Source organism: Lagopus leucura, unplaced genomic scaffold, assembly GCF_019238085.1.
Source record: "Lagopus leucura isolate 7727_CA_CO unplaced genomic scaffold, USGS_WTPT01 Super-Scaffold_100050, whole genome shotgun sequence".
NCBI lineage: Eukaryota > Metazoa > Chordata > Aves > Galliformes > Phasianidae > Lagopus > Lagopus leucura.
In genome coordinates, this window is record NW_024962296.1 from 709,039 (window position 1) to 736,196 (window position 27,158).

The 27,158-nt window shown below is 53.3% G+C and overlaps 1 protein-coding gene across 4 annotated transcripts in view; it reads left to right on the forward strand.

Moving 5' to 3' along the window:
• Positions 1 to 27,158, forward strand: part of CACNA2D2 (calcium voltage-gated channel auxiliary subunit alpha2delta 2) — a 129,674-nt gene that overhangs the window by 85,911 nt on the left and 16,605 nt on the right. For 3 of the 4 annotated variants that reach the window (XM_042885423.1, XM_042885425.1, XM_042885426.1), the window contains exons 4-6: positions 15,426 to 15,485; positions 22,999 to 23,061; positions 26,701 to 26,839. In XM_042885423.1, coding sequence (XP_042741357.1) covers positions 15,426 to 15,485; positions 22,999 to 23,061; positions 26,701 to 26,839 — 262 coding nt within the window. The remainder of the gene's footprint in view (positions 1 to 15,425; positions 15,486 to 22,998; positions 23,062 to 26,700; positions 26,840 to 27,158) is intronic. The other variant, XM_042885424.1, reaches the window with a different exon arrangement.

The following is a 27,158-nucleotide window of genomic DNA, read 5'->3' on the forward strand; positions in this document are numbered from 1 at the left end:
ATCTCAGCTCGCATAACCAATGATACTCTGATTAATTTGATTTTTGTTCCTTAAAAAAAAAAAACAAGAAAAACTCATGCTCCCTGCATCTCGAGGCATTGAGTTCCAGAGGGAGCAGTGTTTCTTGGATTTGAACATTTCCATAGCTGAGCTCAGAGGCACCTTTCCATTATGGGGGGTTTCTGCTTCTTTTTAACTCTGCTTCCTGCAAGTGAATCGCATCCTCTGTGCCTCTCCCACTGCCGCTGCTCCCCGTGTCGAGCAGCCACACTCCTTTCTCCTCCCCACCCAGCACCAGCAGGACCGTGTGCTGTCACAGCTCAGGGCCCCACTGATGTATAGGCCTGCTGCCTAATGCGACAGCTTTATTTACCGCCCGCTCCTGAGCACAAACTGGCATCTTTGGGCCATCACTCCCACTGAGATGTTTGTGCTCCAACGTGCCGCGATCTCTTCCTTGAGTGGCTACAGTTCATTTTGAGCTCCATCAGCACCCGTGATGAGTCCTAATTGTTGCTCTCAAGAAGCACCGCCTTGTGTGTGCCTGCCCCGAATGTCATCTGCTGATGAGCGGTTGGATCTCCCAAACGAATCGATTCCTTCCCAAGCTACCTGCGTGCTGATCCAGCCCTGTACTGCTGAAGGTCTGCCCTCGGTAGAGGATTGCCACCCTCTCACTCTGTATGCACTCCCATTTGACACACTCCACTGTCACCTGGATTTTGGTGCTGTGCACTGGAAGGCGTCCTCCTCCTTCCCCTTGTGCTCTTTCCCATCCTCTCTCATTTCTCCTTCTCCAGACTGACCAAGTAAAAGCAGATCAGGTCAGTACAGCTGCAAGCTGACGTCTCCCTGGCCATCAGTCCATCTGCTTGGGAATAGGCATGTGGGCTTGTGCAAAATCCGAGTCCTGCCTGGAAGTCATTTTCCAAAGCGCAGAGCCCTCAGGCCTGTGCCCTGTGCTGAAGAACTCGCTGCAGGGAAGAGCTTTGCTTTGAGAGGCGTTTGCTTTTCAGGACTCAGGAGACACCGTCAGCTGAGCAGTGCTTTACAGTCATCAGTATCCAAGTCCACAGAGGTGAACAAATGCATTTTTAGAGGAAGAAAGGCTTTGCTCAGGTTTCCTCGTGGCACCTTTTCAGAATTTTTTTCCTTTCCTCCCATTTGAACAACAAAACATTAGGATGTGATGGGGAAGGTTGAAATAGATGGAAGTGGTTCTACTGGACTGCAGACTTGGCTTGGCTCAGCACTGCCAAGAGATGGCAAGTCACCATCTGATGTGACTGGCACAGGTGAGGGGGCACCACCTTCAGTGCTGGTCCTGCTGGCAGCAGTGTTCTTCCAGAGCAGAGAAATGGCAGACACACAGAAGCACAGAGAGCAACCAGAGGACCGAAGAGAAAGAGGCCGTTTGAGATATCAGAATAATGGGATTGTTTTGTCAGAAGAAGGCTGAGGTAAAACACAGTAACAGCCTTCAAATACATAAAATGTTCCTGTTGCAGGGAAGGAGGAAGTAATGAACCATTCCCCGTGCACCCTGGAGATGGTATGGAAGTAATCATCTTAAATTGCAGCAGGAAAAATTTACCTTTGATATTAAGAAAAACTTGGCAGTGTAAGACTAGTTAAGCACTGGAATAGATTGCCTGGGGAAGCTGTGGGAGCTTGGCACCAGCAGCTTTTTGAAAACAGTCTGGGAAGTGCTTGTCCAGGAGGGGCTGGCCTTGCTTGGAGAGGTAGCGCAAGGATGACACACAAATTCATGAAGTATTCCTTTTTTTCTGCTGATGAGATTAAACTGGGAGGAGCTGTTGACTCCATCGAGTGGCCATGCAGAGACGTGTAGACAAATTGGAGAGCTGGGCAATCACCAACTGCATGAAGTTTAACAAAAGCAAGTGCCAGATTCTGCACCTGGGAAGGGGCAGCCTTGTCTATAAATGCAGACCAGGGGATGAGATGGTAGCGGGCAGCCCTGTTGAGAGGGATCTGGGGGTCTCAGTCAACAGCAAGCTGAATGTGAGTCAACAGTGCACCCAGCCATCCAGAAAGGCCATTACAGTACCCTGGGGTGCATCAAACATAGCATTGCTAGCCAGAAAGAGAAATGATTGCCCTGCTCTATGCTACACTGGTGCAGCCTCACTTTGAGTGCTGTGTGCAATTTGGGGCACCGCAGTATAAAAGGACATAAAACTATGAGAGGGTGTCCAAAGGAGGGCTACAAAAATGGTGAAGGGTCTAGTTTAGAGGGAAAGGTCTATGAGGAGTGGCTGAAGGTTTGTTCAATGTAGAGAAGAGGCTGAGGAGAGACCTCATCATGGACTATGGCTTCCTTACAAGGGGAAGCAGAGGGACAAGCACTGATCTCTTCACTCTGCTCACAGCAATAGAATCTGAGAGAACGGCATGAAGTTGTGACAGGGGAGGTTCAGGTTGGATATCAGGAAGCAGATCTCCACCAGAGGGTGGCTGGACACTGGAACATGTTCCCAAGAGCAGTGGTCATGGTACTGAGCTTGCTGGAGTTCAAGAAGCATCTGGGTAACACTCCCTGACATGTGGTCTGATTTTTAAGTGGTCCTGTGTGGAGCCACAAGTTGGACTCAGTGATCCTTATGGGTACCTTTCAATTTGGGATATTCTATGATTCTGTAATCTGTAGACTAATGGTGTGGTGCTCTGGGCAAGAAATCAGTGGGCAGCCAGTGCTGCAGGGGCAGGCAGAGCAGGCAGGGCACGATCCACGATGGGATCCTTGCCCTTCCCTGTGCTCCCCTCTGCAGCCTTCAGAAGGGCTGCGCAGAGCCACATCTGTGCAGCACTTATTTATATATTTGTCCTCCCCTTGCTCTTCTCAGAAATCAATTCCATTCCCCCAAACAATGGCAAAGGCCTTGAGGAGATATCGATCTGTGGCAAAGCCAGAGAGAGGAGTACTTGTGACAAAGAGATGCTCTTTTGTAAGTAAAAGATAATTACCAGATCATAGGGACACTCGCTGAATGGGATGACATTAAATAGGCATCAGGGTGAAGGGCAGCGGGCCTTTGAATGAGGCATTAAACAGCACTTGGCTCCCACCAGCAGCAGCCCCTCCTCTCCACTTTCCCTGCCCTTGCTATTTATCCTGCTCCTCACCCCATGCTCTCGCTTTGTTCCCAACATCCTTCTCATTCCAGCTGCCTTCTATCCCATCTTGTCTTACCGTTGGGTGCTGCCAGGCTGACAGCACAGGTGCACTTGGCTTCAGAGCTGCTGAGTCCCCATCCCCAAAACCAGGGGGACTCAAGTGGCGTTGCCCTGAGGGGCTAGGGAAGGAGCTGCTACGTGCATCTGGCTCAGAGAGCAGTGGTGCTGACATTTTGGGATGAGCGTAAACACAGGACTGGGGTGTATTTGGCCCTGGAGAGGTTGGTCTTGCAGTATGCTGGATGATGGCAGTGCTGTCAGTGTCCTCAGCACAGCCTGGCTGCTTGAGGCCACCTGTGCTCTCCTTGCTTGGTTTCTGCTGGTACTTCCAAAGCCAGTTCAAGGGTACTGTTACCGCTGTCAGACAGAGGGGGATCCCTGGGATGGGACAAAGCAGGACTCACCGTGCTGCTCGCTGCTGTCTGAGAGCTGCTGCCAGCCGGGCTTACTGCAATTGGCATGACACAGTGCAAAATACATTCTCAGAACACTGTGTCATATTTTTTTATTTATGCTGACACTGGCAGTCTTATTCTAATCCCTCGGTGGCACATTACAGATGGATTGCAGGGAGAACTCCCCATCTGGACTTCCCCAGCCCATGGAAGGCACACTGCTGGGGCCGCAGGGAGGATGGAGGCTGGCTGTGCCTTGGGGACATCTGGAGAGTGCTGTGGAGACTGCGGCCGTGCCTCGCTGAGCAGCATTTCTCAGCCTTGTGCTGAGAGTGTCCCAGCCTTGTCTCAGCCAGGCTCTGGAGGCAGCAACATGGCACCAGCATGGTGTCCGAGCAGAGAGCTGTGATTTTGGCACAGCCGGCCCTGTTTGTGCAGTGCAATAAGTGCCTGCCATCGCGAGGCAGGAGCTGACTTTGCAGCCTGATGTGGCACCGAGCGCAATCCTTTCCTTTAAAAGGAAAAAAAAAAAGAAAAAAAAAAGCCCATTACCATTATTGAATCAAATACCAACAATTTAAAAAACTCTTTTAAATATTGTTGCTGCGTTTCCAGCTGTTAAAATCTTCTGTATTTAGTTATCATAATAACAAAATGCTGAGGCTGATTTGAGCAGCAGGGAGGCAGTGCCATTATTCAGAAGGGTTTTAAATGATCGGGTTTTCTTCAGCGCAGTGGTGCTCTCCTGTCTATTAAAAGGCCTTTTGTTGCCTTGGCACCTCCAGCCGGGGCGGCGGGGGTGGTTTGGCGTGTTGGTGGAGGGTCCCTGCCTCGTCGGCAGAGCACGAAGCAATACACAGAGCTTCTCACCACGGGGCCGCTTGCCTGGCAGAGGGTGCTCAGAAATGGGAGCGCTCCCAAGGTAACTTGCAGAAGTTTCTGCTCTTTGGTGTTTAGGGAATGCAGATATTGCTGTTCATGTTGCAGGGAAGGCTTAAAATAGCAGAAGGTTTTGTTGGAAACCAGTTCCTTCTGCACAGCGTTTGGAAAAGGCTGAGTTGTGCTGCTGGCGTGCGCTGCTTGCGACATCTCCTTAAATCCCTTCCTAGAGAAAAAAGCTATTTTTGCACCATCTCCCAACGGCAGTCAGGGTTGGCAAGGACGTAAGAAGTGCACGAGGATTCTGGGAAGCACCTCCAGGCAGGGGGAGGCAGGATGGGAGTGAGCTTGCCCTGGTGCAGGTGGAGCTGGTGGGTACACGGGTAGCACTGGCAGCTTGGGAGTGCCTGTGGGATGGTGGAGCTCAGGGCTGAATGGCTCCGTCCAAATGAAGAAACAACCTCGGCTGCTGCTTGATGAGGACTGTGCACAGGCAGCAGGGCCCAGGCAGAGTAATGCTCTGCAGCCCAGAGGCGGCGGGGCTGCAGCCTCAGCCCCTGCCGGCCACCCGGGCACAGCGGGCCATGTAAACACAGGTCCCCAGCTGTCCCCAGCCTGCACGCTGCTGCCTTGCACACCCCAAAAGGTTACCTCCAGCACGGCGCATTGTGGGTAACGAGATGCAAATTGATAGAGAGACAATGAGGCTGTCTTGTGAGCCATTCCGACTGGGGCCAGTGTTTAAAAGTCAGCCTGATTGCCTCTCTGGCAATTTGCATAGCATTAACCGGAGAGATTTTCTTTTTAAACTTGAACTTTTTTTTTTCCCGAGGTCACCTCAAACTAATTACATCTGCGAGGCTGCTTTACAAAAGAGGGCTCTGCGGATGTGATTACAGGGTTTGGAGTGTAAGGAGGAGACTTTCCTGGCACAGGGAGGGGGAAGGCCCCGTCCACACGAACTTGGTTAATAGCAGAGCCCTACCTGCTGCCATCAGGTCTGTGTGGGTTTGCAGTGCATGCAATGGGAGGTGAGAACAGAGCTGGGCACAAGCCTGTGGGGACTGTCCCCCCATCACCACTTGATTTGGGGCTGGCCACGGCCTGCCACTACCCATAGGGTGCAGCTGCCATGGTTGGGCTTGTCACTGAGGCATGAAGGTGCTTTGTGATCCCAGGTGACACCTCGTGGCTCTTCCACGTGGCTCCTGGGCTGCAGGGATTGCTGCGTGGGGCTTGCTTTTCTGCTGGTCATGTGGCACTGTGAGGCAGTGCCAGCACAGCAGCTGCTCTAAGGAGCCAGCTGGATAATTTTCGGAGCATTTATTTCACCTGTAGCTATGCAGGCCATGACTTCAAATAATTAAATCTCATGCTTCACAGTGTTGCTTGCTGCAGCTGGGAGCAGGTCTGCTGAGAAGCCCCTCAACAGGGTCTGGTGTGAGTGGAGGCTGGCTCAGCTTCAACTCCAAGCCACGGGCTCCAGTCCCAGATCCCAGGCCATTCCAAGGCCCCAGGCACAGACCCCAGCCGATCCATCCCTGTCATCCCACGGAGGAGCAGCTTGCCCCCAGGTTTCATCACGTGCCCACAGCAGGCACTTCTCCTCGGGATCTCTCCCTGTGGGGTGCCACAAAGTAGTTCATCTTCCATCCAACACTCTTGAGCTTCCTCCTCCTCTTCTCCAGGAGAAGCTCCTCCTTCCAGTTCTTCCCTTTGGCTGAGGCCAGGCAGATCACCTCCTTCCTCTCCAGCATCCTCCTCCCCTGACTTTCAGGGGAGCCGAGATGCTGTGCATGGAGCTGCACTCCTCCAGCTCTGTTAGCTCCTGCTGTGCTCTCCGTTCCCTGTGCTGCACCTTCTTTGAGACGACATCCTGGCTGAGCCCAGGAGGACCAAGGGAAGATGTGTGATGACACAGATTATTGGGCATCTTCCTGCATCACTGTGGCAGTGTCCTGTTGGGGCAGAGACTACAGCACTGCTGCTGCCATGGCTTTATGCCCTGCCAAGAGAATTGGGGAGCAGAGAATATTTTTATATTTTTTCCTTTTTTTTTCTCTCTTTCCTTTTTTTTTTTTTTTTTTTCTTTTTCCTTTCCTAAAGATTGAGTATAATCAGAGCTAATCAGAAAATTATGAGCTGTCTGATTGCTGATTAGATTCCTAATGTTAATATAGTCAAGAAGCCTCTCTTAGCGTTGTATTTTAAGAGAAGTGTAAAAATAACGTCTTAGGAGAGTTAGAGCTGCTGGAACAGCAGGGAAGCACAGGGAAGCCTGTGCTAGCTGAAGCAGAGGAGAAGAAACCAGGCCAGCAGAAAGAGCCATGACCGGGCACGCAGAGGCGAGTAGTGCTGCTCAGCACCATCATTGCTGACCCTTTTTATTGTGGGTTTCATGAGTGCACCAAGCTGTCAAGTCTGGCCACCTATTTCTGAGGTTTCTTCTGCTCCCGATGTCCCTGGTCTGCTTTGTGATGTCCCCAGGCTGCTCCTCAGTGTCTCCATGCTGCTCTCTGGTGTCCTCTGGCTGTTCCCCAGTAAGATTGGCCCGTGGGGGCCCGAGGGCCAAGGCTCACTTCAGAAAGCTGCTCCGTACCGTGGAGTGGCTCCCCTAGAAGCTGAGCTAGGCTTGTGCCAGGCTGCCAGCTGGGCACAGGACTGAGATGCCCTGTGGAATGTTAGTGAACACAGAGGGGACGTTCTCTGGGATGCTGGAAGAAATCTTCATCCAATTCAGGCTGCTTGTGCTTGGCTGAGCAGTTGCAAAAATCTTAGGGCAAGTGGAGTTGAATGGGGGTGCTGCATTGCAGATGGCATCATAGAATCATTTAGACTGAAAAAGACTTCTGAGATCATCGCTTCCAACCATCAAATAACTGCCGGGTCCACCACTAAACCATGTCCCTTAGTGCTGAGTGTCTCTGAAATACATGCAGGGCTGGAGTCTCCAGCCCAGACATCCCCTCTCTGCCTGACCACCCGCTCAGTGCAAAATTCTTCCTGATATCCCATCTGAACCTGCCCTGGTGCAACTCAAGGCCGTTTCCTCTCACCCTATCGCTCGCCCAGCACAAAGGAGCAGGGGCCCTTCTGTTCCTCACCTTTCCTCCCTACCTTCACAACTTCCCTCTCCTGCACCTGTGTGTCGGTCCCTCCCCAGCTGCACAGCACCCGTTGCGTTTGCACACATGGATGCTCCCCCTGGGAAGCTACTCTCCATTCACTCTGTGTTTGGCTTTGATCCGTCCTGGCGGTGGTGCTATAGAATGGGCTGTGTGCTGTATTTATCCCCCATTGTCACCGTTTAATAACTTAGCATAATGTTATCACAGTTATTGTTGCATTTTTTCACTAAGTTCTATTTTGTTCTTAGCGAGTAAAAATAACAGAAAATGATGAAAGGAGGGAGGGGTTGACAGAACTCTTCTCCAATTGCTGAGCATGAGGCTGGACATCAGGAAAGAACTATTCTCAAAAAGAGTGGCGAGTTATTGGAACAGGCTGCCCAGGGAGGTGGTAGAATTTCTGTCCCTGGAGGTGTTCAAGAAATGTGTAGATGTGGCACTGAGAGACACGGGTGGTAGGGATGGGGTGATGGTTGGACTAGGTGATCTTAGTGATCTTTTCCAAACTTAATTATTCTGTGGTTCTGTGATAACAACAGAGAGGTCTGCAGCCCGCATCTGGGATGCTTTTGGTTCTGGGCCCTGGACAGCTTTGAAATGACATTTCCTTTTAAAACATCCATCACCAGGACTGTGCCCCTGCGGCTCTGACCGCTCCCATAACTTCTGCCAAGCCGCATGGAAAGGTCATTGGGGTGGGCAGGCGAGTGCAGGTGTGAAGGCTGAGTTCTGGGGCGTTGCACAACATAAGGATTTGAGGACATGTTTGAGCCTGACGTGGAGCAGCAGCAAGGAGAGGATCTCTGGGTTAAGCACACAGCATCCCACCAGGTGTGGGCAGCTCCCCAGCGTTTGTTTCTGAGCTCATGGTCCCAGCCCTGCAGCTGAGCCCTGAGTGTATGTGCACAGAGGTGTGAGGCAGAGAGGGGCCTTCAGGGTCGGCGAGGGGGAAGGCATGCACCTAAATGAGTTTTTCCCTGTAACACATGTCCTGACCTTTTTAAAAAAATGAAATCTATTTTATTAATATTTTTTTTCTTTTTATCACATTCGGCCGTGCGACATTTAAGATACGACTGTGGAAAAGGTCAAGAAACTGTAGTTGTTGAAATCTTGTTCCAGCTGATGGCTTTTCCCTTCGGGGAGCTCTCCCGCTCCTCCTCCCCCAGTCTGGTTTTTAAACAGCAAGTCTCAGGCCTCCCTGCTCCCTGGGTGTAGCAGCAAGGTGGATGGAGGGAAGGCCCCCACAGTCCCAGCAGTGGAGCTGCAGGACGATGCCAGGGGCAACGTTTCAGGCACAATGAATAAAGACTGGGGAGAGGGGTAGGTGGCTGCTCTTTGTGAAGCTGGAATGGCAGGCTGGTGAAGCAGAGGGAGGAGGAGCTGCTCTCGGTACCCCAGCTGGGCATCCTGCTCCCACACCCCACAGCCTGGCTCCATCCCTCGGGGTGCTGGGGAGGACAAAGGCAAAGCTGTCGTACAGGTGGCTGCTGAGTTTGCGGGATCTGCCAGTCCCTTCTCCATGCTGTCTCAGTGCATTTTTCACCCACCTTCCGTGCTTTTCCCTGGTTGTGGATTTTCACAGAATCACAGAATCACAGAATCACGGAATTGTAGGGGTTGGAAGGGACCTCCAGAGATCATCGAGTCCAACCCCCCTGCCAAAGCAGGTTCCCTACAGTAGGTCGCACAGGTCGGCATCCAGGCAGGTCTTGAACATCTCCAGAGAAGGAGACTCCACCACCTCCCTGGGCAGCCTGTTCCAGTGCTCCGTCACCTCACTGTAAAGAAGTTCTTGCGCATGTTTGTGCGGAACTTCCTATGCTGCAGTTTCCAGCCGTTTCCCCTTGTCCTGTCTCCACTCACCACTGAAAAGAGTCCGGCCTCGCCATTCTGCCCCCCACACCTTAGATATTTATAGACCTGGATCAGGTCCCCTCTCAGTCTCCTTTTCTCAAGGCTGAACAGACCCAGTTCACTCAGCCTTTCTTCATAGGGGAGATGCTCCAGGCCCTTCACCATCTTCGTGGCCCTCAGCTGGACTCTTTCCAAGAGATCCCTGTCTTTTTTGTACTGGGGAGCCCAGAACTGGACGCAGTACTCCAGATGAGGTCTTACCAGGGCAGAGTAGAGGGGGAGGATCACCTCCTTTGACCTGCTGGCCACGCTCTTTTTAATGCACCCCAGTAAGCCATTGGCCTTTTTGGCCACAAGGGCACACTGCTGGCTCATGGCCAACCTGTCATCCACCAGGACACCCAGGTCCCTTTCCGCAGAGCTCCCCTCCAGCAGCTCATCCCCCAACCTGTACTGGTGCATGGAATTATTCCTCCCCAGATGCAAGACTCTACACTTGCTTTTGTTAAACCTCATCCGGTTTTTTTCTGCCCAGCTCTCCAGCCTATCCAGGTCTTGCTGAATGGCAACACAGCCTTCAGGCGTGTCAGCCAATCCTCCCAACTTCGTATCATCAGCAAACTTGCTGAGGGTGGCCATTATCCCCTCATCAAGGTCATTGATGAAGATGTTGAACAAGACCGAACCCAGCACAGACCCCTGAGGAACACCGCTGGTTACAGGCCTCCAACCGGACTCTGCACCACCAACAACGACCCTCTGTGCTCTGCCAGTCAGCCAGTTCTCAACCCACCTCACTGTCCACTCATCTATCCCACACTTGCTCAGCTTTGTTATAAGGACGTCATGGGGGACAGTATCAAATGCCTTGCTGAAATCAAGGTGGACTACATCCACTGCTCTCCCCCTATCCACCCAGCCAGAGACAACATCATAGAAGGCTACCAGGTTGGTCAAGCACGACCTCCCCCTTGTGAACACGTGCTGACTACTCCTGATAACCTCCTCTTCTTCCAGTTGTCTGGAGATGACATCCAGTACAAGCTGTTCCATCACCTTTCCAGGGACAGAGGTGAGGCTGACTGGCCTATAATTGCCTGGGTCTTCCTTCTTGCCTTTTTTGAAGACCGGGGTGACGTTGGCTATCTTCCAGTCTTCAGGCACCTCCCCCGTCTTCCAAGACTTCTCAAAGATGACAGAAAGCGGTTCAGCAATCACCTCTGCCAGCTCCCTCAGCACCCGTGGATGAATCCCATCGGGTCCCATGGATTTGTGAACATTGGTGTTGCCTAGGCGCTCCCGGACCACCTCTTCCCTGACAGAAGGGGGGTCTTCCATTCCCCAGATCCTCTCACTGACCTCCAGGGTCTCAGATTCCCGAGGGGGAGCTTTTTCACTGAAGACAGAAGCAAAGAAGGCATTCAGTATCTCCGCCTTCTCAGCATCCCCCATTACCAGAACACCCCCGTCACTTAGCAGGGGAGCCACATTCTCCCTAGTCTTCCTTTTACTGTTAATGTACTTGAAAAAACCTTTTTTATTATCCTTTATCCCCTTTGCCAGATTTAATTCCAGGCGGGCTTTAGCCTTCCTTGTCGCATCCCTGCAGACCCTGACAACATTCCTGTATTCTTCCCAAGTAGTCAGACCCTTTTTCCACATTTCATGGGCCTTCTTCTTTCCTTTGAGTTTGCGCACGAGCTCCTTGCTCATCCACACAGGTCTCCTGCCGCCCTTTCCCGATTTCTTCCTCACAGGGATGCACCGATCCTGAGCTTGGAAGAAGAGCTGCTTAAATGCTGACCAGCTCTCACAGGCCCCCTTGCCTTCCAACACCCTAGCCCATGAGACAGCTCCAAGTAGGCCCCGAAAGAGATCGAAGTTGGCTCTCCTAAAGTCCAGGACAGCAATCCTACTTTTTGCTTTACTTCTTCCACTCAGGATCTTGAACTCCACCATCTCGTGGTCACTACAACCCAAGCTGCCCCCGACCTTTACTTCCCCGACAAGCCCTTCTCTATTAGTGAGAATAAGGTCCAGCAGTACCCCTCTCCTCGTCGATTCCTCAACCACCTGCATCAGGAAGTTGTCTTCAACACATTGCAGGAACCGTCTGGACCGCGCATGCCTGGCCACATTGCTTTTCCAGCAAATATCTGGATAATTGAAGTCCCCCATAAGCACCAGCGCCTGGGATCGTGACGCTGCTTCCAACTGTTTGTGGAAGGCCTCATCAACCTCCTCCTCCTGATCAGGGGGCCTGTAGCACACACCCACAACGGTGTCAGCCATACCAGCCCACCCCTTGATTCTTACCCACAAGCTCTCCACTGCTACACCACTCTCCCCCAGGTGGAGTTCAATACATTCAAGCTGCTCTCTTACATAAAGAGCAACTCCACCACCCCGCCTCGCCGGCCGATCTTTCCTAAAAAGCACATAGCCCTCCATGACAACATTCCAGTCATGCGAGCTGTCCCACCACGTCTCTGTGATCGCAATGAGATCATAGCCATGTGACCGCACACAGATCTCTAACTCTTCCTGTTTATTTCCCATACTGCGCGCATTAGTGTATAGACACTTCAGGGAGGCAGCATTCCCCTGCCACACTCCATCCCTTCGAACTCCACCCTCGTCACCCATCAAGTTCACTTTTGAACCTTGAACTACCTGAACCTCAGCAGTCCTCATTTTGTCCCCTTCCCCCTTCTTACCTAGTTTAAAGATCTTTCAATGAGGCCTGCCAGCTCCTGGGCTAGGATCCTTTTACCCCTTGTAGACAGTTGAGCTCCATCTGCAGCCATCATGCCAGGAGCCGAGTAAATTGCCCCATGGTCAAAAAAACCAAAGTTCTCCTGCCTGCACCATCCTCTAAGCCATTTATTGATGAGGAGGGCTTTTTTGATCCTCTCATAGTCCTTCCCCGCCACTGAAGGGATAGAAGAGAAGATCACTTGCATTCCCGCACCATCCAGTACCCTCCCCAGACCCTTGAAGTCATTTTTGATTGCCCTTAGGCTTCTCTTGGCAGTATCATCACTGCCAACCTGAACTACCAATAAGGGGTAGTAGTCAGACGGGCGAATAAGCCCAGGCAGCTTTCTAGAGATGTCCCTGACCCGTGCCCCAGGAAGGCAGCACACTTCCCTCCGGGTGGGGTCAGGACGACATATCAGGCCCTCAGTTCCTTTTAGAAGGGAGTCTCCTACAACTATCACCCTCCTTTCTTTACCAGAAGAGGCGGTCTTCAAGCGTGGAGCCGACCGCCTCTCCTTAGCAAAGCTCAGAGGCTGTTCCACCACCTTGTTCTCAGCCTCCTCACCCTCCAGTTCCAGGGTTTCAAACCTATTACTTAGGGGCACCTGAGGAACCGAGGTAGGTCGGGGAGGGCGCCACCTGCGTTGCTGAGGTGGGACATGCTGCCATTCCTCTTCTCCTCCCAAGTCAGCTCTCTCGTTTCTACTACGGTAAGGCAGAGTCCACTACAGGCTGGGGGTTGCAATCTCTTTTTCCTGGCGTGACGGGAATACGACCATCACCAGTGCTTGGGCAGTCAGACTCCAGAAGCTTTTGCTTACATTTCCCCGGTGTAAATTTCTAATAATGGACTTTCAAATGCGGCACGCAGCACTGCAAATTTTTGTGATTCCATTTTGTTTGCAAACCGCTTAATTGGCTGCTCGGCACAAACAGAAAACTCTCGCAGTTATTTTGAAAATGCCTCAAAATCCTCCTCAGCACGGTTTAACCAGATGCAAGATGTCAGCAGGCTGATGGCAGCTACAGGCAGTGTGGTGTGCTGGCTGTCCTTCCACACGCGCCAAGCCAAATGCTTCCACTTGTGTGCAGTACAGCCTGGTGCTGGCAGTCAGAGTCCACCCAAAAAGCCACCGGCTTCATCTCAAGCACAGCCCGGCTGATGTACAGCACGTGCCTTAAGATAGCCCACCTCAGATGTGGCTCCATCACTTTCTAGCCCCGGGGATGAGAGAGATTCAGGCTGAAGAGGAGGAGAGATGGGCTCTGGCCACTCCTTTCTCTCCCGTGCCATGTGGCTGAAAGAGTTATTGGCAAACAAGTTAGCACTGATAGAAAAATGCTGCGGCGCTTTGTGCAGCCGCTTCGTGATCAATACCCGGCTGTGGCTGAGCCGGCTGCTGACTGGATTTCAGATGCCAGCTGCTGGGGTAATAAGAGCCCTGGGATCAACTGTCTTGGAGATTATTACAGGATGAGATGCTTCATTGCTTTACAGTGTTTGCTAAAGATTTATATTCCCTGTGCGCATATAAAGGGAATATCGTCGCTGCCCAACAACCCTGGGCACGTGCAGATGCTGCGTTTTGCCCCATCGTTGCATGGCTGAGTTGCAGTGACGGGGTGAAAGGTGGCATCTGCACGTGCCCTTAATGCCCTGTGGTGAAGCAAAGCTGGAAAAGCTTCCCAGGGCTCCATTGGTTGGAGGACAGGAGCACCGCACTGAATGCAAAAGTGGAGGGACATGGTGTGGGCCGTGCAGTGCCTTGCACACAGCATGGCTGAAGATGGGATGATTGATCTGCAGCACTTGTAAAATAATGGTTTAATCGTTATTAAGGATTAGAAATAATCCTTGAGCTGTATCGATCCCAATCGCATTATTCATGATGAACTCGTTACTCACAGATGGGAATGCCCTGCAGCCCATCCCTGTCACCACGTTCTGTCCTCCCTGGGGCACGTTGCCACCCTGCTGCCACCTCCTCCATCCCTGTAATGCACTGATTAGCCAAAGAAGAACAGAACATCTGAATTATTTTTTCCTAAAAACAAAGTTTTGTCCAGATTGACTTTGACAAATTGACATTTTCCAGAGGAAAAATACGTTCCATTGAAGTGCCTGCAGTGGGTGCAGCAGACACCAAGTGCACCATTTGCAGCACTCCAGGCACTTCTCGCGAGGCAATGAATAGTTAAAGATGTCCATAAATCTTCCCTGGGCATGCAATAAACAAACACGCTCTTATCAAGTATAGAAAAATGCATATTTCATCACTGCTGCCTTAAGTACAACTCGAAATAAATGCTTGCCCTTAATCAGCCATCTCAGTGCATAAGCGCAGCACGGAGTGGCTGGGGGAGGGTGCAGGATTTGGGCCGCAGCTCTGCTAACACCAACCCCCCCCAGGCAAAACTGCCCCAAAAATGAGCAGACATTTGACTTTTATGTTTGCTATCTCTGATCTTCTCCCAGCGACCCAGGCGGGACGAGTTTCACTGCAGCACCCTGTGGGTTGCTGAGCTCCCAACAGATGCTAGCTGTGAAAAGCAGGCACTTAGGCTTGGAAATCAAAATTTCAAGCAATAGAAAAAGGTTAAAGGAGAAAGTTTTGACCAGTGCGGGCTGAGATAGTGCAGTGATGGAATACTCATCTCTGTGCAGCCGATAAGAACAAGCCGTGCTGTCCCCATGGGAAGATGCATGATGGCACTGCACACTCGGTGCTCCCAGTGCTTTGCTGTGCCTGGTGCTCAGCCGAGGTGCTGAGCTGGAGGCACACTGTGCCTGGTGTGAGCTGGGGGCACAACAGGCTGACCGTGCAGGGCACTCGTGCCTCCATCAGAGCAGTGGGTGCCTGGGGATGTCAGCGGTGGCACGTCTCAGCTGGCTGCATCCTCATGGTGCTGAGCTCTCCAGGGAGCCTTCCTAGGATGCAACAACCTTGCCAGCCTCATGGCTAATTAACACTGTGCAGTTAGCATCGTTAGGTGCTGCCTCTGCCTGGGAGCCTCTTGCTGAAGGGAGGGCGGCTGTGGGGTCCTGGCTGCAGCGCTTGTGTATGCAGAGGGCTGCTAGGCACACAGAGAGGGGATGGAGGCTGTGGGCACCCCATGGAGCCTCTCTCGACTGCTCGCAGCTGGGGCCAGCCATGGTGTGGGCATCACACGGCTTTACACTCACTCTCCCCTCTTGCTCTCTTTGCAGAGGCTGGCGAATGCAGCAGAGAAGTTCCAGAAGGCCCACCACTGGCAGGACAACATCCGGGTAAGGCTCCAGCTCACCATGTGCCGTGGAGACACACGCTGTGACACGCCTGTCCCCTCCCTGCTTCCCATCCTTCAGCTCCTCCTTCCTTATCCTTGGTTCCCCATGAATTTTAAAGCTACTGTCATCCCCATCCATAGGCTACGTGGACAAATCCATTCTGAGCTTGTCTGCAGCTGGGTGGGAGTGGGCAGAAGGGGAAGGCTGAACCGAATGAGGGTTTGGATTCTTGCTGAGAGGTTTCTCAGGGTTTCAGGATTGGTTTTTCAGGGCAAGCGCTGGGCAAGGGTAGCGGCTCACGTGCCTGAGGCACCTGACAGCAGTGCCTGGCTGCTGCCGGGGAAGGAGCGAATCTCGGCTGGGAGAGGGAAGATGTTGTTTTAATGATTGCATTTGACTTTGTAATTATGGCAGTGATAACGCTCAGCAGGAATCTGAAGTGTTCTGCCTGGAAATGCTCTCAAATTCTAACAATAATACAAAAGGAAGGAAGGATTGTTTTCCTTCCAGTGCAAATGGAACCTGCAGTAAAAATATCTGAGTCCACCAGCCTCTTCCTCAGAGCCGGGCCAGATCCTGCCCTGCCACCAGGAGCCCACTGCGGTGGTTAAGGGGACAGCCTGGGGACAGCCCTACCTCTGTGGGCATCCCTTGGAGTACAAACATCACTGGCCCCAGGCTGGCAGCCCCAGGGCTCCACATGCAGCTGGTACTGTCCCACAGTGATGGCCTCTCCTTTTCCTCTCTCTTCCCATTCCTGAGGCAATGGCTTGGCTCAAGGTGAGCCTTGGTCCTAGGTATGTCACCTCTGGGCTGCCTGCCCCTATCCTTCTGTGTGACAAGCCCCTCACATGGACCCAGTGGCATTTACCTGAGAGGGAACCCTCCTCCAGCACTGGCCAGCTGGTCCCTGTGCACCACTGTCCTGGCTCTGCACCTGTCCATGTCCACCTGCAAGGAGGGGTTGGCCATCTCATAGCTCTTGGCTGCTAAATAGGGCAGTCAGTGGGCTCCACTGGACATGCAGATGGAAACGAAGGAGAGGTGGGGGAGAGAATAGAAACCGAAGCAAATCTTGCTCCTATAGACCCTCCTGCCATGGGTGATGGCAGCACAGATAAACATGGAGAAAAAGGTGAAGGAGGAGCAGAAGAGAAGGCAAGGTGCTGAGCCATGCTTGCCAGGTGATGGGTGCTCCCAGCCTGTCCCTGCCCCACCAGCAGCTGTGTCTGGCTGACACTTGTGTGTGCTGAGCTTCCAGGGGTCTTCAGGAGCGCACCTGCTCAGCTGCAGTGCACTGGGAGTGCTGGCCATTTGCAGAGCAGGCAGAAGGCACTGCAGGGAAAGGAGAGACAGCCATGTCCATGTCCTCTGCCTTCCATTCACCAATAGAAGCAGCTTTGCTAATGGAAGGTGAGATGAACCTGCTAGCTGTGCCATCCAGCATACTGCTGTATCCAGTACCAATGGTCACCAAGAGCTTTCTGCGAGTTACTGTTACCCCTTCCCGGGAGATGGGTGGAAGAGGCATCAGGAGGACAGCAAGGTTTGCTCTGCGCAGCAGTGGGGCACGGCGGAATGTCAACCTAGCAGGAAAACCCTCCCTGCACTTCTTCATACAACAGCTCTGTGGGTTCAGCTCACGTTTCCTCGCTTTGCTGTGCCACAGCCAAAATCACTTTCTCCCCTTCTGGAGCCTTCATGGGCGGGGTGAGAGAGAGCCAGTCTTGGTGATAACCAGTGTGCAGGAGCAGCTGTGGCGCTGGGAACTCTTGGCTCGTTTTGCAGTATGTGGCACAAACCTTTCAGAAACCCACTTTCATTGAAAAATATTTTTAACAGCTCTGTTTGCTACCACTTCATCAAGGTAATTAGAAGCGAGTCACCTGGAAACAATGCGCGGCCATGCGTCACCACGCAGCTTTATCAGCACAGCGCAGAGCTGGGTGGGATGCTGCTGGGATGCTGGGGCCGTGCTGCCAAGTGCAGCTGCCACCTCCTGCCTGTGCTGCCCATGGGGAAGTGCTGGTCCCACCACCCGAGCAGCACCACCAGGATGAGGTGCCAAGGACCACAGTAGCGCCCACAGCATCACCATGCTCCTCTGTCCCACCAGCTGCTGGTCATCCTGGCCGCAGCTCTCCCTTGCTCTCTCCGTGTGTCATTTCGTAACCTCGAGCTGAAGTTTATGACAGATTGCACCGAGCGTGGTTATTTTTGTGTTTCCATCTGAATGCGCGACGGCAGATGTTGAGTGTTTGCAATGCATTAGTGCTAATGGCAGGACCATTAAACATTAGAGTTGCTCACTGCAGATGGGTTGCTATGGAGGTTCAGGGGAAAATGAAACAGGAGCAGAAGCGAGGACGGCTGCGAGGTCGCTCCCAGCGATCACACAGCACTGATCTCTGCCTGGAAAGTTTCTTCTCCCTCATCAGTGCTGGGGTTTTTGGTTCCCATGCCGCACACTGGCGGCTCTTTCTTTCCCGGGTGGCACTGGAAGTGTCTCCGCTCTGATCCATGTACCACCCCTGTAGTCCTGCCCTGACCTCCATTCCGTGTCATCACACACTTCATCCATTCCAGGGCCTTGTCCTGCAGAGGCTGCCCTCCCCCAGGATGCACAGAGCATCCTGGGCAGAGCACATGGAAGCTGTTTGGGTCCGAGCAGCAGAACAGCTGTCCCTGCTCCTGTTGCCCTGCCAGTCCTCCCTGGAAGATGTTTCTGGTCCCCAGGTGTACAGTCAGGGCCCCGTGGGGTCTGTGTAGGACGTACATGTTGTGCTGTCAGAGCTAGGGACTCTGTTCCACACAGGGGGGCATGGAGCAATGTCCCAAGTGCTGTCCCCATGCTCCAGGTGTCCCCATCCCTGTCCCCAGTACCATGCTGCTGCGCACCAGCTGCCATCCCCTGTTTGCCACATAGCTCAGATAAGAGCCAGGTGCAAAGCATGATGGTAAGAACACCAGCACACCACCTAGCAACTGGCTTTCCCTGTTCCTCCATCCTCATCTCCCTGTTATTCCACCATGCAATTCCAGTGTACATCCCACCATGGGGTCCCCAGTTGGAGCACAGGGCAGGTGATGCATGGCAGTGCAGGGACCACAGCCAGCTCTGCAGAATGGTGACAAAGCCCAGCCTGCACAATACACGTCGAGGCATGGTGTTGCTGAGTTCAGTGTGCTGGGCAGCAGAGCTCTTTGTCCCTTTAAGGGACACTTAGGCGCTGCAGAGTCCCATTTATGTGCGCTTGGCAGGATTATATAAATTGCCTTTAAAAGTTGACTTCTTTATAAGCCATTTTCTGCTTCATAAAATGTTTATTACTGTTGTTTTTCTCCCAGTTCCTCTTCCTCACAGCATTTTTCCCTGCTACATGGGGAAGTTCCCCTCTTCCATATGTTTCGGGCGCAAAGCGCTTCCCTCTGGGTTCCATCCCAAAGATGGGGAAATTATCTTTTGGCAATAACCCCTTCTGGAGCTCTGCGCATGTCCATGTGTTCTGCCCAGGATGCTCTGTGCACCACACTCACGTTTCTGTTTTGTTCCTGCCTCTGAGCACATGCATTACGGGATGGCCCCCACAGCCAGCCACCACTGCAACAGCCATATTTCCCAAAGAGATTCCTGTGCTGTGCCGTGCTGTGGCACAGATGTGGCACGGAGGGCTGCCCTCCATCGATAACTCCCACCTGCAAACAAGGAAGCAAATAACAAAGCCCAGATAATTTCAAGGTCCATTAGAAATGAAACTCAGGGGAAAACGGGAGCACCATTCGCCAAATGGGGAAGGACAGAATGAATCACTGAGGCTTCACTCACTGGGGAAGGGCAGAGAAGCCCAGCATGGCAATGTGCGCTCACAGCCCGGAAGGCCAGCTGTGTTCTGGGCTGCATGAAAAAGGGGTGGCCAGCAAGAGAGGGAGGTGATCGTCCCCCTCTGCTCAGCTCCTGTGAGGCCCCATCTGCAGTGCTGCGTCCAGGCCTGGGGCCCCCAGCACAGGATGTGGAGCTGTTGGAGCGGGTCCAGAGGAGGCATTGAGATGAGCAGAGGGCTGGAGCCCTCATTGTGGCCTTCCAGTACTTGAAGGGAGCGTAGAAACAGGAGGGGGAATGGCTGTTTATGAGGGTGGATGGTGACAGGACAAGGGGAATGATGTTAAACTGAGACAGGGGAGGTTTAGGTTGGATATTAGGAGGAAGTTTTTCACTCAGAAGGTGGTGAGGCACTGAGGCACTCAAGGCCAGGCTGGATGTGGCTCTGGGCAGCCTGGTCTGCTGGTTGACGACCCTGCACATAGCAGGGGGGTGGAACCAGATGAGCATTGTGGTCCTTTGCAACCCAGGCCATTCTATGATTCTATGGCAGTGGGAAGGCAGTGATGGGAGCATGGTGGCAGGGCTGCAGCAATGGGAGAAGGGCAGTGGGAGCACAGCAGTGGGGCTGTGGCTGGCTGTCCCCAGCCCTGCTCTGCGACCATGCAGGACCACAGCAGCCTCTGCGGTCAAAGCATCTTCAGAAGGGCAAGCACAAGTTCCTTATCCCCGTTTCATTTTTCTCCTCCTTTAATTACAGATCCTACTTATCGGTGGAGAACAGAAAGATCGCCACCGTAACCTTGCACTTGTCCTTGTAGAAGGCTTACCTAAAAAGTTAGAAAATAAAATCAAATACTCTAATTTGCAGTCGTCTTGCTATTTCAAACCCAGTTTTCATTACAGCACAGAAAGTGCATTGAAGCTGTGTTTATAACCCCCTTTTAGATAACAAATCACATTTTCTTTTGGCTGGCGAGTGTGTAGAATTGATATTTTTTTTTTTCAGTTTAATGGGTTTGTGTGTTCAGGAATGATCTCCATCAACTGAGAGTCTTTATTGTGTTTGATATAATGTCAGCTTTCATTACGCTCTGAGAATTACTGTGTTAAAGCACCAACCTTGCTGTAGAGCCATTCTGGACGAAAGTAGAACAAGAAAATCATTCACAAAAACCACGGGGTTGTGCCATTTGCTCTTAGGGGAAGCAGATGTGCCTCTGGGGGCAGCGGGGACGGATTGGGTGAGGGGTGCCATGGGCATCCTGCTGTCCCCCTGGCCCGGGACTGGGTGCCATCAGCAGGGAGCATCCGTTCGGTTGGGTGAAGGAGGTGCTGACAGATCACTTAAATATTCCCCCTGCTCTGTCAGAGGGATGGAAGGAGGAAATTGCTTTAAAAAAAAAATATATATATATATGCCTTGGCAGATGATGATGGCTGTCCCCACCTGTCCTTGGTGGGGCTGCTGCCTGCATGGAACACTGTTTGTGGTGCATTCTGCTTCATCCTTTGGGCCGTAATGGGAAGGATTCATCCTGACACACAGCTGTGGGTCATCCTGCATCCCCACACGCTACACTTGGGCTTCTCCGGGAGCTGGGGGCCCCCAGGTGTGTGCTTACCTCTGCTGGCAGCACCAACGTGCCTGGCTTGCTGCATGCTGAGGTGCCAATGGGATGCCATCCCTGTCCCATAGTTCCATCCTCCCCCATATTCTGACCCTACTGGGCTACAGCTCTGCCAGCAGAGTGCTGACCTTTCTAATGTCATTTTCAGAATTGCTGGAACTGTTTGTAGAATCATAGAATGGCCTGGGTTGCAAAGGAGCACAGTGCTCATTGCTCATACAGTTCCAACCCCCTGCTGTGTGCAGGTCGCCAACCAGCAGCCCAGGCTGCCCAGAGCCACATCCAGCCTGGCCTTGAATGCCTCCAGGGATGGGGCATCCACAGCCTCCTTGGGCAACCTGTTCCAGTGTGTTTAAAAACAAAGACGTATTTCAGTGCCTGCAGAGGCTGGGGAAGGCCCGGGGGGGGGGGGGACACAGGGGGCTGGGGTCCCCAGAGAGCATGGGGCAGCCCCGTCCAGGAGGGGACCACAGAATTGAAGGATGTGGTGCTGGTGGGTTCACCAGTTTTTGCGGATTGCTCTGTGATTGGGCTTAACCACCAGGGTAATTTCCACGTGCTGGAAGACTAAAATAACCCTGTGCTTCTCTGGTAATGGTGCTCATGGTGCTGTCACGCAGCTGCACTTAAGTACTTAGTGCTACACCAAGGAGCACCTACCAGTTCAAAGCAGTGCTGCACCAGTTCACAGCAGCAAGTGCTTCTGCACAGGTTCACTTCCAAGAGCCAAGGGCAATGGTGGGAGGGCTCTTGCTCCCAAACCTCTCAACATCTCCACCCACTCGTTTTCTCTATTGGCATTTATTCAGAAAGACAGCAGAAATACCAGCACTATTTACACAGCCCCTGTACTTGCTTGGGTCAGAGGAGGAGGAGGCAAGGATCAGGTGAAGAGTACAAGTGTGGCTTTAAGAGCAAATGCAAGGGAGAGGAAACCGTAGTACTCCCTGCTCCCTTTTTGAGACCCCGGTGTGGAGCCATGATGATGTCCCACATGTCCCCTGCACACACATCACCCGTGGCATGGAGCATGGACAGAATGACTCCAGCTTCTGACATGGGCAAGTCCCTGATCCTGCACACCAGAGGGGGACAGAGCTTTTTGGAGGAGCTGATGGAAGATAAAATGAATAACAAAGCTCCTTCTGGCTGGCTGTTGTTAGTCACACTCACTTCTGATTAAAGCTCGTTAAACATGAAATTAGCTCCTTTGTGTTACGGGTCTCCAGGGGCTCCTCTCACTGCAAGGTGCAGATGGCCACGGGCCAGGGGCATGCTGCTGGTATGGGGCAGAGCTGGGGGGGAGAGAAGTATCCAGGGGCAATGTATTATTTTTCCCTTGTCGTTGTGAACCCCTCAGCACCTCACAACAAATCACAGATAATAAGTACACTCCCTTAGTGACTGGGCTTTTTAATAACAAAAACCAGAAGGTGCTGCGTTGAGTTTTTTGCTCCCCTCTATCAACGTTACCTCATTGCCAGACCTGGGGCGGCTGTGGAGAGGACACAGGGGCCCCCCATGGGCCATCCCCATGCTGTGGGCAGCGAGCAATGACAGCCATGCAGGGTGTTCCACCACTGCACCCGCACCGCCGCGTGCACAAGAGAGCCCCGAGCGCCCTTTAATTCCCCCCTGTGCTGGGAGATGAGATGAGATGCTGTTCTGACATTGTGACGGCTGGCTGCATCGCCTGCCTCTCTCTGAGTGCTGTCAGCTGCCTCGCGCCCTAGTGTGCAGGGAGAGGGATCTGAGCAGACCTTCCTGCGTAAATAGCTTTTAAAAACCCCAAATTAAGGCCACAAAGTGAGGATGCTGCTCACCGTTCTACCTGCGCAGCCACCTCGCTGCCTGGCTGTGCCACAGCTCCCTCAGTACAACTGCAGCATCCCGGGCATGGGGACACACTGCATCCCAGTGTCACCCACTGGGTGACTGGCAGCGGAGTGGGCTGTGCGTGGTGAGGGTCTGCGTCCCAGCGCTGCGGTACGAGGAGGGGTACGGGGCAGTGATGGGGACCCCCATCCACGCCTGCCCTCATGCAGCTCTGCTCTCTCTACAGGAGGAAGACATCGAGTACTACGACTCCAAGGCAGACGCGGAATTCGTGAGTGCTGTGAGTACTGTGAGTACCACCATCCCTTTGCACCGTGGGTGCACGCGCATTGCTGTGACCCATCCCCAGCCCTGGCCACACCACGGTGACATCCACCCCTGGTCCTGCTGGGCAGGTCCCTGTGCGGCTGCTGAAGTTTCTAAAATTAAAGCCAGCATCTGAAATTCAAATGAAGAGCAAATCTTTAATTAGCGACTGAAGCTAATTCTTTGCCCTCTCCCTGAGCAGCCATCCTGTGATTTCTGGCAATCAGGGCTTCAAATCCGCACCGACAGCCCCAGGGGACTGCCGTCACCCCGCGTCACACCAAGCTGCTGGCACGCAGGGAGCTTTGTGCCACAGCCCAGTGCAGGGCTGTGCTGTCCCTGCATGTGGGGAAAGGCACGGGGCAGGATGCTGCCCACCCTGCCAGCAGCACTCCTGCACTTATGCCATCGCTGCCACCCAGCATGACCCTGGCAAATTTAATTCTGGCAAAAAATAACGGAGGGAGAAGAAGGTGATGTTGAAATAAAGAAGGGGGAAGATGATACTGGTGGGTCTGAACCTCACCAAATAGCGGTCTTTCTGTCTTTTCTTTTATTTCGCTTCAATTTTTATATTTAAATTGAGCAGGATCTCGCTGAAATGAAGTTGGTTCTGATAGACAATGCCTATTCAGTGTAACCAGGACTTATTCACCAGCCTCATACTGGGTTTAAGGAGGGAGAGAAAGAAATGAGCTTCCTTTTCATTCTGCTTGCACTCGGCTCTGCTATCTCCCTAAGCAGATTTTGGATTTCAGAGTGGGCTTTAGCAGCTGGGCCGCCGGCACGTGTTCCTGGGGGACCACAGGGCTCTCCGCGTGCCTGCAGGAGCAGCGCTCCTCACTCCCTGCCAGCAAGGGCCGGGGAGGGGAGTTTGTCCTCAGAGCCGCACTCAGGGCAGCATCTGCTCTGGGCTGGGCGCTGGGTGCGGAGCGCAGGAGTGCAGAGGTTTGCGGCTGCGTGTGCCAGGGGGTGGTGCTCAATTGAGGGCCTGGGTGAGGATGTGCAGGGCCATGTTGCTCTCGCGGGGGATGGTTTCCCAGGCAGTGAAGTGGGGTTTAGCTGTGGCTGCAGAGATCCTGGAATCACGCATTCATTCAAGTTGGAAGGGACCATTGAAGGCCATGTGGTTGCCCTCCCCTGCAATGAGCAAGGACACCCGCGGCTTCATCAGGTTCTCGGAGCCCCATCCAGCCTGACCTTGGGTGTCTCCAGGGATGGGGCACCACCACCTCTCTGGGCAGATGTCCCCACAGCACGGCAGCATCAGTCCTTGGGGATGTCCTTGTTCCCATCCCTGCAGGACCACTGTGCCTCCAAGAGTGAAGCTGGTTGCCACAACAGCCCCACTGAGAGGTGGCAGGGCTGGAGCGGGTCTTTGCTAGGGACACCCAAGTGGCCTAGAGTCATTCCCATGCTGAGAGGTGCAGGTTTACACCAGCTGAACTTATCTGTGAGCCAGATTCTGCGCTTCCAGCTTCACAAAAGGCACAGAAAAGCAATTAGGAGTCAGATTGTTTCCTCTTGTCATCTTCCAAACAAAATGCTTCCATTTCAGTGTCACAATCCGGTCTGCTGATGTGAGTAGATGCAGAGCTGCCAAAGCAGAGGAGGTAGGGCAGGGAGAGAACTGCTTGCCCTGAATTGTTCCACTCCCACCAGAGCCCCAAGCACCTCTCCTGGAGCCATGGGGCCACGTGGCCATGTCCTGTCCCACGGCACAGGGACGTGTCACCGCTCTGCCACCAGCACTTGCCACCCAGAGCCTTGGCTGCGGGGATGGAGGGAGGGGGAGCGGCCCTGAAATGTCAGCAGCAGATGAAAGGGGTTGGAAAATTTAATCTTCCAACTTCCTCGACTCATGTGGCATTTGGATTGCCTCCCGATAAGCTATCAGCCTGAGAAGTTTCTTTCTTTTGCCTTTTTTCTTTTTTTTTTTTTTTCCCTTCTCTTTTTTTCTTCCCCCTTCTTCTCTCCTCTGGCTGGTAATTCAAAAAATAAATGGTCTAGAAGGATCTCCAAACAGTACCTTTGGCAAAGATGAAAAAAAAAAAGCAGGGGGCGAGGGGAGGCGGCTGGAGAGGCTGATTGTTATTTATAGCCGTGCTGCTCGGAGCAGAGCGGGGCTGCAGAGCTGCTGCGTTCCAGGAAAGGTTCGGGGCGGGGGGAGGGAGAAGGGCGTTCTGCCGGGCTGGGCTCCCCTTCCGAATGCGGTGAGTGCGTGGTGGGATGGAGGCAGGTGGGGGCACCTGGGGGCACAGAGCCCGCCGGGGCCGCGATGTCACCGAGTGTTTGTCCCTGTGCTGACACGTCCCCAGCCGTCCTTAGCGGCTCGTTCCCATGGAGATGTCGCTCCACGGGGCAGCTCACCAAAGAAAGCCACAGGGACGTGGTCGACCTCCCAGCCGGCTGGTGCGAGCTCCGTGCTGCTGAAGCCGTACTGGGTAACGCTGTTGCATTGCCAAGAATGGTCAAACAAAGTATCCAGATCTGTAGGCTGCGTCGGGTGTACAGTAACGTTTGTGAGATACAGTAGATGCTTCGGAGTTCTTTTGAAATGCTAAGGTGAGAAATGCTGCGCTATCTGGCCAGGGATGCGCAGAGCTGTGCTGGGTGAAAGCGATACGAGCCCCAAATCCTTCCCTCCCATGCTCCAACAGCAGCTCCCGCACCGACTGCATGCAGTGTTTCTGCCCCTGGCCCTACTCACAGTCCCTCTGCCCCAGCTGGCCGTGATGGCTCCATGAGGCTGCACTGGGAGGCATTGACCCCACGCCAGAGAGCTCCAAGCTAGGCCTGGAGCTGTGTGGGTAAGGGCTGACAGCAGCTTGGGTGGCATCAGCTCGCCATGGGGCTGCTAGCTGTACAGATGTCAGTGATGCACGGGGCCTTCCTGCACCTGCAGTGTTGTGTTTGTCTCTGAAATTGGCACACGTAGGGGTGCCCAGCCTTTGGGGTGGGTGGTAGAGCAGAATGCACAGCATAATCTGGATTTCCACCCCAGCTAGGGAGGCAGAGCTATCCGTGCCTGCAGCCAGGCTCCTGCAGCCGTAATTGGGTTCAGCGTCTTTCAGGAGGCCCTGTGGCCTGCAGCACGATTACACTGCCGACTCTTGGAATTAAAACCGAACCCTTCACAGCAATCCTGTTACTCTCCCGAGCTGTGGCGAATGGCTTTGCCACTCTCCCAATGTCAGGGCAATGTCACCGCCACGTCTCCTCCCTCCCCACACAGGCCCAGCCCTTCTGCCATCCCACGGCTGCAAGCAGCTGGGCTGGGCGCAGGGCACGTCCCCTGCCCAGGGCTCAGGGCTGAGCGCTGGCGCTGCGGGGGGAGCACGATCCAGCACCAGCAGTGAGGGATTTGCCATCTCTCCACCATAATTAAATATTGTTTGCATTGCTTATTGACAGAGCGCTGAGCCGCGCTCAGTTTTAATTTGTTCTTTGATAGTTGCCTCTTGCCGCTAATTGATTTTCAAGGATTTTTTTGCCCAGGTGGGATTTTTGTCTGGCTTCAGCCCGGTGGTGCTACCAAAGCCTTAGGGCAGAACTGGGACTGGTGGGTGGGGGGCAGGCAGAGGTACCCAGGGATGTCCCACTGACCCTGCTCCCTTCTCAGGATGATCCCGATGGGGAAGAAATCGAGCGGGAGAAGTCCAACTCCCTGAAGCTGGAGTTCACCGACGATGCCAACTTCAAGACCAAGGTTAACTACTCATATGCTGCTGTGCAGATCCCCACTGACATCTACAAAGGCTGTGAGTGCCCCTACCTGCCCGCCTCCGCGTCCCCCGGGTCCCCACCAGCCACAGAGTGGCTGTCCCCAGGGCGCACTCTGAGTTTGGGATGCTTTGGGGTGAGGTTATGGAGGGGCATTAAGGGCGGGTGAAATCCCAAGGGAAGGCAGCAGAGGACCATTGTGGGATGATGTGGGGATATTCAGCCCTCCATCAGTGCCCTGCAGAGTGCTCTGGAGAGCATGGTCCTGGGGCTGGGTAAGGTGAGAGCAGTGGGCAGTGAGGTGGCAAGAGGATGGATGGATGGATGGATGGATGGATGGATGGATGGATGGATGGA